Source organism: Narcine bancroftii, chromosome 5, assembly GCF_036971445.1.
Source record: "Narcine bancroftii isolate sNarBan1 chromosome 5, sNarBan1.hap1, whole genome shotgun sequence".
Taxonomy (NCBI): Eukaryota; Metazoa; Chordata; class Chondrichthyes; order Torpediniformes; family Narcinidae; genus Narcine; species Narcine bancroftii.
Genome location: NC_091473.1, coordinates 122,448,495 through 122,463,863, shown reverse-complemented (window position 1 = coordinate 122,463,863; position 15,369 = coordinate 122,448,495). Strand labels below are relative to the sequence as shown.

General features: G+C 42.3%; 1 protein-coding gene across 1 annotated transcript; it reads left to right on the top strand.

Annotated features, from left to right (window-relative positions):
* The first annotated feature begins 5,532 nt into the window (after positions 1–5,532).
* Positions 5,533–14,874, top strand: LOC138762796 (persephin-like). Its single transcript, XM_069936356.1, has 4 exons — positions 5,533–6,192; positions 8,546–8,634; positions 9,223–9,439; positions 12,254–14,874. Exons 3-4 carry the CDS (start codon positions 9,328–9,330, stop codon positions 12,700–12,702), a joined length of 561 nt encoding a protein of 186 aa, XP_069792457.1. The 5' UTR covers positions 5,533–6,192; positions 8,546–8,634; positions 9,223–9,327; the 3' UTR covers positions 12,703–14,874.
* Positions 14,875–15,369: the final 495 nt, after the last annotated feature.

Here is a 15,369-nt window from a genome sequence, read left to right as displayed (position 1 = left end):
GAGATTTCTTTAGGCAGTCCTTGTACCTCTTCTTTGGTGCACCTCTGTCACGGTGGCCAGTGGAGAGCTCGCCATATAACACGATCTTGGGAAGGCGATGGTCCTCCATTCTGGAGTCGTGACCTACCCAGCGCAGTTGGATCTTCAGCAGCGTGGATTCGATGCTGTCGGCCTCTGCCATCTCGAGTACTTCGATGTTAGAGATGAAGTCGCTCCAATGAATGTTGAGGATGGAGCGGAGACAACGCTGGTGGAAGCGTTCTAGGAGCCATAGGTGATGCCAGTAGAGGACCCATGATTCGGAGTCGAACAGGAGTGTGGGTATGATAACGGCTCTGTATGGGCTTATCTTTGTGAGGTTTTTCAGTTGGTTGTTTTTCCAGACTCTTTTGTGTAGTCTTGGAAAGACGCTATTTGCCTTGGCGAGTTTGTTGTCTATCTCGTTGTCAATCCTTGCATCCGATGAAATGGTGCAGCCGAGATAGGTAAACTGGTTGACCGATTTGAGTTTTGTGTGCCCGATGGAGATGTGGTGGGGCTGGTAGTCATGGTGGGGAGCTGGCTGATGGAGGACCTCAGTTTTCTTCAGGCTGACTTCCAGGCCAAACATTTTGGCAGTTTCCACAAAACAGGACATCAAGCGCTGAAGAGCTGGCTCTGAATAGGCAACTAAAGCGGCATCGTCTGCAAAGAGTAGTTCACGGACAAGTTGCTCTTGTGTCTTGGTGTGAGCTTGCAGGCGCCTCAGATTGAAGAGACTGCCATCTGTATGGTACCGGATGTAAACAGCGTCTTCATTGTTGAGGTCTTTCATGGCTTGGTTCAGCATCATGTTGAAGAAAATTGAAAAGAGGGTTGGTGCGAGAACGCAGCCTTGCTTCATGCCATTGTTAATGGAGAAGGGTACAGAGAGCTCATTGCTGTATCTGACCCGACCTTGTTGGTTTTCGTGCAGTTGGATAACCATGTTGAGGAACTTTGGGGGGCATCCGAGGCGCTCTAGTATTTGCCAAAGCCCTTTCCTGCTCACGGTGTCGAAGGCTTTGGTGAGGTCAACAAAGGTGATGTAGAGTCCTTTGTTTTGTTCTCTGCACTTTTCTTGGAGCTGTCTGAGGGCAAAGACCATGTCAGTAGTTCCTCTGTTAGCGCGAAAGCTGCACTGGGAGAACAATCTCAGCGACGCTAGGTATTATTCTATTTAGGAGAATCCTCGCGAAGATTTTGCCTGCAATGGCGAGCAGCGTGATTTCCCTGTAGTTTGAGCAGTCTGATTTCTCGCCTTTGTTTTTGTACAGGGTGATGATGATGGCATCACGAAGGTCCTGAGGCAGTTTTCCTTGGTCCCAACAAAGCTTGAAAAACTCATGCAGTTTGACATGCAGAGTTTTGCTGCCAGCCTTCCAGACCTCTGGGGGGATTCCATCCATACCTGCTGCTTTGCCACTTTTCAGTTGTTCAATTGCCTTATATGTCTCTTTCCGGGTGAGGACCTCATCCGGCTCTAGCCTTAGGGGCTGTTGAGGGAGCTGGAGCAGGGCAGATTCTTGGACTGAGTGGTTGGCACTGAAAAGAGATTGGAAGTGTTCTGACCATCGGTTGAGGATGGAGATCTTGTTGCTGAAGAGGACTTTGCCATCCGAGCTGCGCAGCGGGCTTTGGACTTGGGGTGAGGGGCCGTACACAGCCTTTAGAAAAAACCCGTAAAAACCCTTGAAGTCGGCAATGTCCGCGCTGAGCTGGGTTCGTTTGGCAAGGCTAGTCCACCACTCATTTTGGATCTCCCGGAGTTTGCACTGAAGACGGCTGCATGCGCGACAGAAGGCTTGTTTCTTCTCTGGCCAGGACGGCTTTGTAAGGTGAGCCTGGTGGGCAGCTCATTTCTTTGCCAGCAGCTCCTGGATTTCCTGGCTGTTTTCGTCGAACCAGTCCTTGTTTTTCCTGGAGGAGAAGCCCAGTACCTCTTCAGTGGATTGCAGTATGGTAGTCTTCAGCTGATCCCAGAGGGTTTCAGGGGACGAGTCCGTGAGGCGGATTGCATCCTCGAGCTTTGCTTTGAGGTTTGCCTGGAAGTTTCCTCTCACTTCGTCTGACTGCAGGTTTCCAACATTGAACCTCTTTCTGGAGGCTTTACTGTTCCTGGACTTTGGCTTGAAGTGAAGGTTGAGGTTGTAGCGAACCAGCCGGTGGTCAGTGTGGCATTCCGCGCTGGGCATGACCCTGGTGTGGAGCACATCTCGTTTGTCTCTTTCTCGCACCAGGAGGTGCCAGTGTTTGGATCGGGGATGCATCCAGGTAGTCTTCAGGCTGTCCCTCTTCTGAAAAAGGGTGTTTGTAATGACAAGCCGCTGTTCTGCGCAGAGCTCCAACAGGAGGCGCCCGTTGTCGTTGCACTTGCCGACACAATGCTTGCCCAGGATTCCTGGCCAGGTTTCTGAGACTTTGCCGACACGAGCGTTGAAGTCGCCAAGGATGACAACCTTGTCGGCTGTAGGGGTGCGTTGAATGAGGTTGCGCAGATCACTGAGAGCGGCTATGTCGATGTCAAGTCTGAGGAGTTCATGTGCGATGAGGGCAGACCGACATTCAGGTCAGTAGCTGTCAGCCTTGTCTAGCATGGTTCTGATGTTCCAGCATGCTAGCTTGAGTTTGTAAGCATCGTTTGAGGGGCAGGACGTGGAGGGGGAGGACGTGGACATGTCCTCGGGCCTGCGCAAAGGAGCTTTTAGGTGGAGTGCAGTGTGCTCTGTAATGGACCCACCTTTTACACCCATGGTTCGTGTGCCGTGGCCAAGCAAGCTGGGACATGGTAGTGAGGTCCTTGGGTCGTAGGTTTTATATTGGAGTGGCTTTCTCCTATGCAGGTTCCTTACCCAGGCTGGAGGGGCCTGCCTCCCTTCCTTGGTCGGACCATACTGCCTGGACCGGGGCCGGGGCCGCCGCTGCTTTCCCTGTGCCCGGACCGGGGCCGCCGCCTCCTTCTTTCTGCCCGGACCGGGGCCTCTGCCTGCTTCGCTCTGCCGAGGCTGGGGCCACCGCCTACTTCGCTCTGCCGAGGCTGGGGCCACCGCCTCCCCCTCGCTTCTGCCCGGACCGGGGCCTCCGCCTGCCTCACTCGACCAATGCCAGGGACGCTGCCTCCCTTTCGCTCTTGCCCAGATCGGGACCGCCGCCGCCTACCCTCTGCCCGGACGGGGGCCAGGGCTGCCGCTGCTTTCCCTGTGCCCGGACCGGGGCCGCCGCCTCCTTCTTTCTGCCCGGACCGTGGCCTCCGCCTCCTTCTTTCTGCCCGGACCGTGGCCTCCGCCTGCTTCGCTCTGCTGAGGCTGGGGCCACCGCCTCCCCCTTTAATTAATAAAGTTACAGGATAATACAATGTTGACTTATAGAACAGAGAAAATGATTCTTAGATCTAAACAGAAATATTATGAATTAGGGGAAAGATCCCAAAGTTTTGGCTTGGCAATTAAAAGAAGAACAAACATCAAGAATGATCAATTCAATACAATGAGACAAGAAAGTGACATTTAAACCACAAGAAATAAATGAAATTTTTAGGGAATTTTACAAAGAATTATACACTTCAGAATCATTACATGATGAAACTATTATAGATAATTATTTGAGATAGATGAAGACAATGTTATCTATATTCATATTTGCTGTGCAATTTTAGTAATTTAGTCTTTCTTCAGAGTTTATTTTTGTTCTTTTAGTGGGGGTAGAAGGGGGTGGGGGTTTAGTTTCAGTTTAGATGGGGTTCTTTTGTAGTTTATTATACAAATCATCATGTAGTTAATCAATAACTTTGCAATTATGTGATAATATAACAAACAAAAAAAAACCATAAATGTGTTGATTTTAAATAAAATATTCAAAAAATGGCAGGAGCTGGAAATCTGAAATAAAATCAGCATGTTGGAGATAGACAGGAGATCAGGCAGCATCTGCAAAGACTGAAACTGAATGGCTTGGAGTGGCACAGCTAGCACAACACTGTTACAGCACCAGCAACCTGGGTTCAAATCCAGCCCTGTCTGTAAAGAGTTTGTACATTCTCCCCATATCTGTGTGGGTTTCCTCCGGGTGCTCTAGTTTCTTCCCACCCTTCAAAACATATGGGAATTGTAGGTGAATTAGGTGGCATGGGCTTGTATGTTGGAAGGGTCTATAACCACGTTCCATGTCTAAATTAAAAAATTAAAAAAAATTTTTTAGGTGTACATCAAACACAAAATCAATGGATGAGATACTCACTGCTTTACACAATAGAACAAAACACCATATGAACGGGCCCTAGTGTGTATGTCTCCTCTAAATGCCTCAAACATCAACTTTGTATCTGCTTCTACCACTGCATTGCAGCATAATACAGCCACTTTCCAAAATTTGCCATGCAAATATCCTTGAAACATTCTGCCTCACCACAGTCCAGGGCTCCCAAACAGGCCTTTCAAGTGAAGCAACATTTCACTTGTGTGTACCCACAGCACTGATTTACTGCATTCGGTTGCTACCTTTGTGGCCTACTCTACATCAGAGAGACTGGATGATTGCATCACTGTGCACCTCTGCTCTATCCGCACCAGTGACCGAGACCTCCCTGTTGCTAATCTTTTCAGTTCTGTCTCACGTACCTGTCCATGGCCTTGTGCACTGTCCCACCAAGACCATCTGCAAATTGGAGGAACACCACCTGAATATGGGCACTCTCCAGCCAGATGGCATTAACATCAACTTTTCCAGTGTCTGTTAACCCCCCCCCCTTCTTCCCTTCCCCTTTCTAGTTCTTCTCCCTTCACCTAGTCAGCCCTTCTTCCCTTGATCACTGTTTTCCCCTCTCTCCCTTCTCCACCTGTCACCTCCTGCCTTTGCTACTACCCCTCCCCCCCGCTCTTTTGTTCGGATGCCTGCCAACATTTTTTCATACCTTGATGAAGGGCTCCAGCTTGAAATGCTGGTTATGTATTTTTACTGTTCCTTCATAAAGGACATTGTTTGAGCTACTTGGTTTCTCCAGCTTTATTTATTTACTTCAACCACGGTGCCTACAGATTTTTGTGGTTTACTCCTTTAAACCATCCTCCTTAAATTTTTTTTCCCCCCAGAGTTTCACATTTCCATTCAGGGCTTGGCGGGGGGGGGGGGGGGGGGGGGTTGGGGGTGGGGGGAGCTGCCCATCTCCATTTATGCCTCTTAATTTTATCTCCTTCTTCCTCTCACATTCCAAATTTGTAAAACCTCCCCTTGTAGCTCATACCCACTAATCCAAGCAACATCCTGAAGAACCTTTTCTGTACCCTTTCCAAAGACTTTATCCTCTTCAAGTAACACAGTGAGCAGAGCTGCATACACTATTCCATATATGGTTCAAGTTTTATACAATTACATGTGATAGTACAGGATACCATCACCAATGTATATATTTACATATATTTACATATAGTAGTAGTGATTGGCTGAGAGCTGTAGCCACACCTACTGACAGGTCACAAAGGGCTGCTCCCAACCAGACCCAGGTCAGTCTGGACTGGCCGACCTCGATGTACTACACTCCAGTCTTTTGCTATTAAAAGCCTTGGTTTGAGTCAACGTCTTTGAGTCATTCGACGCGCTACACTACAGCTTTGACTTTTATTGCTAGCACCCCACCAGATGAAAGCAAACATGCCGTAAATCTTCTTTAGCTCCTTATCCATATGTTATCATTGTCAGGGATCTATATGGATAGGTAACCCAAGATTCCTCTGAATATCAATGCTACGAAGGATCAGATTTCAGATTTATTGTCAGAGTACATACATGACATCACATAGAACCCAGAGATTTCTTCTTCCTGCAGGCACAGCAGAATTATCTAAATGGTAGTGCAAATGAACTGTACACTGAAAACATGTCAACAAAGAACTGTAAACAGATAAGGAATGTGAACAAACGGTGCAATACAGAGAAAACAAAATAAAATCAAAAAGGTGCACAAGTACGAGTCCTTAAATGAGTCTGAGCTTGTCGTGGAACAGTCTGATGGTGGAGGGGTGGCAGCTGTTCCTGAACCTGGTGGTGCAAGTTTTGTGGCATCTATACCTCTTTCCTGAAGGCAGCTGTGAGAACAGAGCGTGTGCTGGGTGGTGTGGATCCTGGATGATTGCTGCTGCCCTCCAACTGCAGCGTTCCCTGTGGAAGAACTCAATAGTGGTGAGGGTTTTGCTTGTGACAACCTGGGCTGTGTCCACTACTTTTTGGAGGGCTTTATGATCAGTGGTATTGGTGGTCTCATACCAGACCATGATGCAGCCAGTCAGCATGCATTCCACTACACCTCTAGAAATTTGCCAGGGTTTCTGGTATCATACCAAACCTCCACAATTTCCTGAGGAAGTAGAGGCATTGACATGCTTTCTTCTTGATGCCATTGTATATTAGGTCCAGGAAAGAGCCTCTTTTAAGCCCAAGAACTTAAATTTGCTCACCCTCTCCACCTCTCATCCCCCAATGATCACTGGATTGTCTACCTCTGGCTTTCATTTCCTGAAGTCAACAATCAGCTCTTTAGTTTTGGTGACATTGAGTGCAAGGTTGGTGTTGGTGCACCATTGAGCCAAGTTTTCAAACTGTGTGCTGACTCATCACCTTCCTTTTTTCAACCCACTACCATGGTATCACCAGCAAATTTGTAGATGGTGTTATTTTTGTACTGAATTACACAGTCTTAGGGTAAAATGAGTAGAGCAGGGGGCTAAGAACACAGCCTGTGGTGCTCTGATATTGATGGAGAGATTGTGGAGAAGTTCCTACCAATCTTCACTGATTGTGGTCTGGAGATGAGGAAATCCATGATCCAATTACACAGTGAGGTGTTGAGTCTTAGGTCTTGGAGTTTGCGGATCAGTTTTGAGGGGATGATGTGTTAAATGCTTTGTGTAGAGCCAGTGAGATGGCACCCACTGTAGACCTGTTTCTACGATAGACAAACTGGAATGGATCCATGTCACCGCTCAGGCTTCATCACCAGCCTTCTAAAGCACTTAATTGCCGTTGATGTAAGTGCTACTGTTCGATAGTCATTAAGGCAGGTTACTGCACTCTTCTTAGGCAGTATGATTGATGCCTGTTTGAAACAGGTAGGTACCACGTCCTGCTGGAGTGAGATATTGATGATATCCATGAATACTTTGGTAAGTTGGTCAGCACAGGACATTAATACTCAGCCAGGTACTCCATCCAGGCCAGATGCTTTCCTCAGATTCACTCTCCTGAAGGCAGCATGCACGTCATCCTCAGATATAGACAGGATGCGATCATCAGGGGACATGGGGGTGTGGAAGGGTGGTTCTTCATTGTTACTGTCATCAAATCATGAGTAGAATCATCGAGTTCCTCTGGGAGGGAAGCTTTGCTTTCTACTACTTTACCAGATTTGTGTGTTTAAAAAAAAATAGGTTATGGCATTTAGGTCCTGCCATATGCCTTGTGGTTTCCATTTTCATCTGGAATTTCCACTTCGCCTGGAAGTTTGCTTTTCATGGGTCATAGCTCCTCCTGCTGTACTAATCTGGATCTCCAGACTTGAATGCCTGCGACCTGGCTCTCAGCAGGTTCCAGATTTCATTGCTCATCCAAGGATTCTGGTTGGGGAAAATCCTGAATGATTTCGTAGGAACACAGTTATCCACAGCTGTTTTGATAAAGTGTGTGACAGCCTCAGTGAACAAGTTCAGATTCTCAATCATGTTATGGACTGTATACTTTCTTACATTTTACCTCCCAAAGTACCACACTATCCAAATCATTTAAATACATCAGCGGTTGGTCCCAGCACTGATCACAAAACTCCAGCCACAATACTACCACTCTTGGACTGCCCTCTGTCTGTAATGGTCTGCCTCATTTTTGCCCACTTGTACCTCTTATTCTTGTGTCCTCTTTTCATTGATCATTGAATGATTCATTCAGCAATTAAATTTCAACAATGACTCGTGACAAACCCTTACAAAAATTGTCCCTTTTATGTTGTCAGAATGCCACCGCCAATTATTGGATAATCTCAAAGTATAACATTTTCTTTAGACTGTAAAAATCCAACAAATGAAACACTTCCGAGGCAGTATCAGTTCATGTGTACAATTAGAATACTCGACTAAAGAGATTCAATTCTTGGTCTCCTTTAAAATGAATAATGTAAGGAAAGGACTATTCCCATCACCCACTGATTCAATGTGGTGCTAGCTATGGAATTGAGCCACTGGTTGTTGCATGGACCTTCGCCTGAACCCATTTAAATCATCATCTGTCTGTTTGCGCTTAATAACCTTTGCTTTGTTTACAAGTGATGTAAAACCTTATTTTAGTTACTTGTCATCACACGATCTGACACTTCATCTCTCTCTGTGAGGAATTATGGTTAATAAAGTAATAAAACCAAACTTTCATTATTTGCTATGTGAGCAAAGATATAGTTTTAAAACTTTTGTGTACCTCACTCGTCTTGGAACTGTAACAGAACCAATAACTTAAGACTTTTTTTAAAATTTAAATTATACATTTTTAGACCGGTGCAAGCAAGTGATTGAAGGCATTAATCTGATTGGTCTAAGAGGTCTGGCTGATTCATCCTCAAAACATTTGAGAAGATGGAAGGTGAGAAATTGAGTCAAAATGTTAATTTTTAAAATGCTCGGATCTTTGCAGGCATTGTGATGGGACTATGCTTTGATGTCTCAAACTTGGAAATTTCAATCTACTTACCCACCTCAAATTAGAACTCTTGCATGTTCTCCCTCCCCCCACCCCTGCCCCCCCCCATTCTCAATTTATTGCATTTCCAACATCTTTTGTAACCTGTAAACTCTTACCTGTGGGTATTGCAGTGTGCAAACCAGCCTTGTGCTCTTGGTACCGAACAGTGGGTAATTAGTTACCCGTAACTTTTAAACAGACTACTCCTTTGACACAAGTGCTTAATGTAGCCAATTAGTCAATACAAGTTTAGCCCAAAATTACTGTCAACTTCCCAATGATTCAGTTTGTTTGTGATGATTTACTTTGAAAAGGGAAATTGGCTGAATTTATCGAATGCCTTTCCAAATAGTCTTGAACTTGGCCTTTAGAAATTCATTTCCATTTTAAAGTTAGGTTTATAGCTATGAAGACTGCCATTTCAGAGCAGATGTGGTATATTTCCATTTAATTTAATCTTTCTTATTTATTATGGATCTCGTCTTGAAGGCTACTTCCTGGACTCTGGCCATCTTTCTGTCCCTGGTTGCCAGTGCAATTGCTTCATCCCAAGAGGAGAAGCAGCTTCCTGCAGATCATCCACACTTCAGAAAGATGCTAGCCCAGGACAAGAGCAGGACTTCAATGGAGAGCCAAGTAGCCCTCAAGAGCAAGAGGGAAGAAAGAAAGGAATTGCCAACACAATCAGTCTGGGCTGCTGATCAACGTAAGTACCGTTAATTAATCGTTAAACTGTATTTTGAAACAGTGTAAGTGGCTTTAAAAAGTTAAATTTAATTTATTTAACTCAATTTTGGATCCCCTTAGATTACATTAGATTTTCTGGGAGTGGGAACTTTAAACTCAAATTCATTACCGCCACAGTAACTGCTGGGTGATGCAGTTTATTTACCATCCAAAGAACTTAACCCTTTATAATTAAAGCTGTCTTCATGGAGCATAAACACCCAATGAAACAGCAAGAATTTAATTGCATCTTGTGTATCACAATAAATTTCATTTATTCATCTGCTCCTTATTCCAAACAGTTTGGGTTGAATTGCTACTTGAGTTTACTTCTCAGCCACAAATTAAAAAATAAATTCTAGCCTTTCATTAAGCATTTCCATATCAGGTAGAGTAAGGGTTAACTATTTGGAGCTGTGATAATCTTATTTATAATGCATTTTGGTTAGGTCTCCTCATTGAGGAAAGAGATTTTAAATCTGTTCTCTCGGAACTAGATCAAATATTTTATATTAAAACCCCCCCACCTATCAAGTACCACACATAAAAAAAATCCTTGCTCACCAAAGACCCAATTATTTTTTACTTGACCTTCCCCTTATGCCCCAACATTTTGTTTCACACTGCGTTTTCCCCCATTATGTTCTTGCCTATTAACATCCATATTACCCTCACTTATTCTACAATCCTCAGTGATACTCCCTACCCATCCATTTTATCCCATTCATGAGGATAATTTACATTACCCAGTGTTGAATTAATAATGCATTAATCAGGTCCCATTTTCCAAAGATATGCATGTGAGTTTTCCTAACTCAGTTTCTAATATGCTTATATTAGTACTAAAAACAAAGCATTTACAAAATTATTATCTCAAAATAAGAATCTATTGATAAGTATTTTATCAAGAGAAAGGAGTTACTTGTCTAGCATTATTGGGCCATTATAGCTTCAGAGTAGCATAAGAAATATATTTACCCCATTAATCAGCAAAGAGGAAGGCAACAAGTTTTACACCAAGTTTCCCAAAGTCCCTCCTATCATATGAAAGCATGATCCAAGAACTAATGATTTCACTTTGGATGCAAAGAAATCAGAGCATACACAGTGGATTCTGTTCACTTCAACAGACAACTGGAATCCATAACCTAGCTAAGATTTACCAGCTCATCTTGCTCAGTCTTGACCCAGTCTTTAGACAATAGTTTGGTATCCAACCAATATTGCAACAATTTCATCATTACAACTGCAAAGCCTCTAGGTTGTCCACACCACTGCTTGATCACGTTGAGACAATTGTAACAATTGGTGTGTTGGATGGACATGGGCAGCTATATGACATGATACATAATATGATGGGCAGCTCATGAATGGGATAAAATGGATGGGTAGGGAGTATCACTGAGGATTGTAGAATAAGTGAGGGTAATATGGATGTTAATAGGCAAGAACATAATGGGGGAAAACGCAGTGTGAAACAAAATGTTGGGGCATAAGGGGAAGGTCAAGTAAAAAATAATTGGGTCTTTGGTGAGCAAGGATTTTTTTTATGTGTGGTACTTAATAGGTGGGGGGTTTAAATGGGGGAATGATGCATCAAAATGGAGTATACAACATGCACGGGATATAATGGTTTGGGTGTTAAAAGCAGGCATTAATTATGCCAACCGAGTTGTATTGGGTATAAGTCACAAGGAAAGGAGGAGTACGATAAAGCCGGGTGCGATTTAGTTGGGGGAAATTAATAAACAGGTTATAAAGTAAACAGGATGCAAATTAATTGGTATGCATAACTGTGGTCAACCTGCTCTCATGAGTTAAAGTTTATAGTAATCCTTTAGAATTGAGAAATAGGAAACAGTAGCAGAGGAAATACAAATAATCAGTGAAATTATTATATAATCAAAATCCAAAAATCTGGATGCCAGAAATACAGACCACCTGGGAATCGAGACTTCTCAATTATTTTTTAGATATAGTGGCCTTCTGTATGTGTGCATGTGCAAGTACAACAGAAATGATCAAATAGTTTTTTTGTATCTTGCAGAAAAAATGTTTTGTTAATAAACATTTTACCTGTTCATCTCTTCTTTATTCTCAAATTTGAATTTTAAAAGTACTGCCTGAAAATCCAAACCTTCCCCAAGAGTCCAGATTTTAGGCCTTTTACTGTATTTGATCATAAAAAGTTGATTGACGGAGTTTGGTTATTTCCACTTCTACGATATTTTAGGACATCATGTTGCCTAGTTTCCATTCAAACTGGCATATTATTATTTTGTATGTTCCAAAGGTGGAGGAATGTTGGATGAAATAATTGCATTTTTCTAACAGCCACATAGAAGCAGAAGCTTCAGCAATGGACGAGTGTCTGAGGAAAGCACTCCTTTGTTTATTGCTGGGGAAAGTTGGCTTGAGAAACTTAGCCACAGAGACCAAAGGTCAGACAGCTATCCTCTCAGCCCCAAGGGAAACAACCAGACTACAATGAGAAAAAGATAAATTATTTAAAAATTGTAAAGTTTATCTAATTAGCATGCTTCAGGGCAAATATGCTCTCAGTCGGGTTATTAATGTTTTAAAACTGCCCATTTGCAATTTTTTGAAACATTTTTTCATCTGTTGACTGTCGGACCACTTGTAGCACAGATCCTGGGAACTCCACTCTCAGGAGCAACAAATCCTATTTTAGTCATTTCTACAGATTTACATCAACTAAAACTAATCTCGGCTTTCTTTTGAAAAGATGGTTACACAATTCCGTCGTGTTAACTTAATGTCTTATCTGATGCAGATGAGCCTCCAACTGCAGCGAGACCCCGTGGAATTAGAGAGGATCTGCAAAACCGCCATCAGCGCTCACCAGGGCGTTCACATCAAGGCACAATGTCCTCAAATGGCTCTCGCAGAAACAGGCTGAGAGAATCAAACAGACAAAACAGAGGTTGTCAGATTAACAGCCAAACGGTCAAAGTCGGAAACCTGGGACTTGGGTACGAATCAGAGGAGGTGGTCGTCTTCAAATATTGCAGTGGAAGTTGTCCACGCTCCCGGACAAATTATGACCTCACATTGTCTAATCTGCTCAAAAGTAAAGAAATCCGTCTAAATAACAACGAGAAAGTAATCCGTACTCCATGTTGTCGACCGAGCAAGTATGATGATATATCCTTTCTGGATGTGAAAAACCAATGGCACAGACTCATGAACTTTTCTGCACTTGAATGCAAGTGTTTGGGATGATGGAAATGTCGCAATATCACAAGAGAGCACAGTAGGTTGAGGTAATGGAACAATGTGCCATGAAAAAGTGATGAGGGCAGAACAAAGCTATCTTGACAATAATGAGATGGTACCTGCTTTCGAGCATTCAGGGGGATGGGGATAGGTGTGGGATTTGCACATTAATTTGATGGAAACAATTGAATTGAATCAATTGAACCCCCCCCCAAAAAAAAACTCTATCAACTCTGGTTCATGCGACTATTTTTGAAACTTCTTGATCCACCAGAAGTCACCTGATTTTTGAATCCATATTACAAACAGTAATTTGGGACTTGCAGCAGTTCAGGATACACAACACCAATCAAATGTTGCCAAGAGATCTCCGTATTAGGAAGATAGGGATGGACCCTTGACTTTGTAAAATAGAAAATATTTTAATTGTCTGGAGTTGATACAAAATAAATGACATTCTTTTTTGTTGCAAAAATGACTTGCAACTTTTCAGACACATCAGCATGGAGCTTTCCAGAAGAAGAAAACCAGAATTATCCTCAAGGAAAGCATATTTTTATAACAAATATCTTATTGTCAAAAGGATTTACAAAGTAATTCCAAAAATGGAGCTGGGGAAGTGGCACTCAACATTACCTGCTATGTGCAAACTGATGCCCAACACTTAGCTTAATGGAATACAGTGAGTGTCAAACAATGCAAAAGCACAGTTTCGTTTGTGTTGACTCCCAAAGGAATGACTGCTGAGTTCAAAGTTCTCAGAGGAAAATACAAAATTGTAAAAAACTTAGGGAGTTTAAAGAAAGGAATGAATAATACCATCTCAGAGGAACAGAGAACGTTCAAGAGCATTGATTTTCCCACCCCTCCGCCACCAAATTTTTTTTAGGGTGCATTTTGGATCCAGCTCCAGTGTACTTATCTGTAGCCAATAGTACTCCTGTTAACAAGAGTAGAAGTATATGCATTTTAATGTATTTAGATAACATGCAAAATTTACCAAAGCTCAATTATTGGTTTATTTAGTTTCTTTACTCCTCTCCAACCAGCTTAATTGGCTGGAGAGCATGCTAACTTTTCTCAAAAGTGTCCAAAGACCATAGTGTGCTGGGATTGTTCTGCCTAATCATTAGGCCATAATTCATCAAGGCTCATTTTATTAAAGGACCCTCCAGTGGGATGAATGCAACATGAAACTCCATGCTATTGGCATCTTGTGCATTGTCTGAAGAGATGCACCTTAACATTGTCATTCATTAATAATTGTTCATTCAACAGGATATTAACCATATTGCTGCTTTTCAATTCAATGAGTATCTGCCTCATTCAAAGAAAAACAGAGGTAAATCTATTACAAGGTGTGCAAAGCACTTAGAATCCAAAAAAAGTCAGCTCATTTCTGAAGTAGTAAAACATTGTACTTTTGGAAAAAAAAGCCAGATCATTTCAACTTGCATTATGTTGTGTACATTGATCACAGAGAAAATAATACTGATACAGATCACATCATGTCAACAAACAGTGAAATGTATATTGTTACACTGCTTAGTGTTTGGAGCATTACAGCAGGACCCAAATCTGTTATCCCTTTTAATCTGCAGGTTATAATTTACATGTGACTTTTCAAATGTTATCTCATCCCTAATGCGGAATTTCAAATTTAATTGGACTCTGATTTGCCTGAAAATGTAAAGGATTCATGTACTTCATGGTTTTATGTTATTAATACTTTTCATCTGTTCAGGTGGTTGCCAAGGGTTGTTTAGAGATCTTTGCATCTATGAGTGAGCCATGGTGATTTGCTATCCACAGCCAATATGTGAACATACACGACCAACAGAATGCTATTAATAATATGCCAAAATGAGAATCTCTTCCAATTCAATATTTGTTCAACTGACCCTGATAATTTTTTTAAAAATCCAGATTCCTTCTCACCATTATCCTTTAATGCAAATTTTAAATTCTCATCTCCTGGCCTATCCGTTTCCTGCTATTCAACAGACACATTCTAAATCACATTTTCTGCAGGATATTAAATCTGAGGCTTCATTTCATACAATATATTGGTGAAATTTATACCCAGTTGGTACAATTTGCAACCAATTGTTGATCTCAAACTTTAGTCCCAGAGTGTTACATTATACTTTATTGCCCAACTCCTCCTATCGCTTTCCATCACTTGGGTTTACTGTATATTGTTTTGGTTTCAAGTCGTGTCTTCCTTGCTAATGACATGGATCTATGGATTCAAGATGCATTTCTATTTAAACTGGCAATTTATTCAATTCTCTTGCAAAACACATTAATTACTAATTTGAAGGTTCAGATTATAATTTAATTGTTCTAATCTCTTTTTGAATGTTAATCATAACAGCATGAATTTCAATTGTACCTCTCATTATATTAACACAGTTGGCAATTTTAGTTTATCTTTTCCTGGAAAGACAGTGCATTATTACCTTTCACCTTTCAATGGCTCACATCCAGGAAAATTGTTTTTTTCCCCCACACAAAAAAAAATGTTGGTGTCATTAACAGAATGAATTTGAAGTAGCCATCATTTCTTCTTCACATAGAAAAGATAGAACACATAGAAAGTCATGAATAGAGGGGCTGGACACCTTTGTTCTCTAGGTCTGCACAGGTTACAGTAAAATAAGCAAGGCTGAA

What these genes read in the sequence shown, in the direction of transcription:
- LOC138762796 (XM_069936356.1), top strand. Translation starts at nt 9,328, where the DNA reads ATGCTAGCCCAGGACAAGAGCAGGACTTCAATGGAGAGCCAAGTAGCC. An exon ending in AGTCTGGGCTGCTGATCAAC is followed by an intron (nt 9,440 to 12,253) that starts GTAAGTACCGTT and finishes TATCTGATGCAG; the next exon opens with ATGAGCCTCCAACTGCAGCG.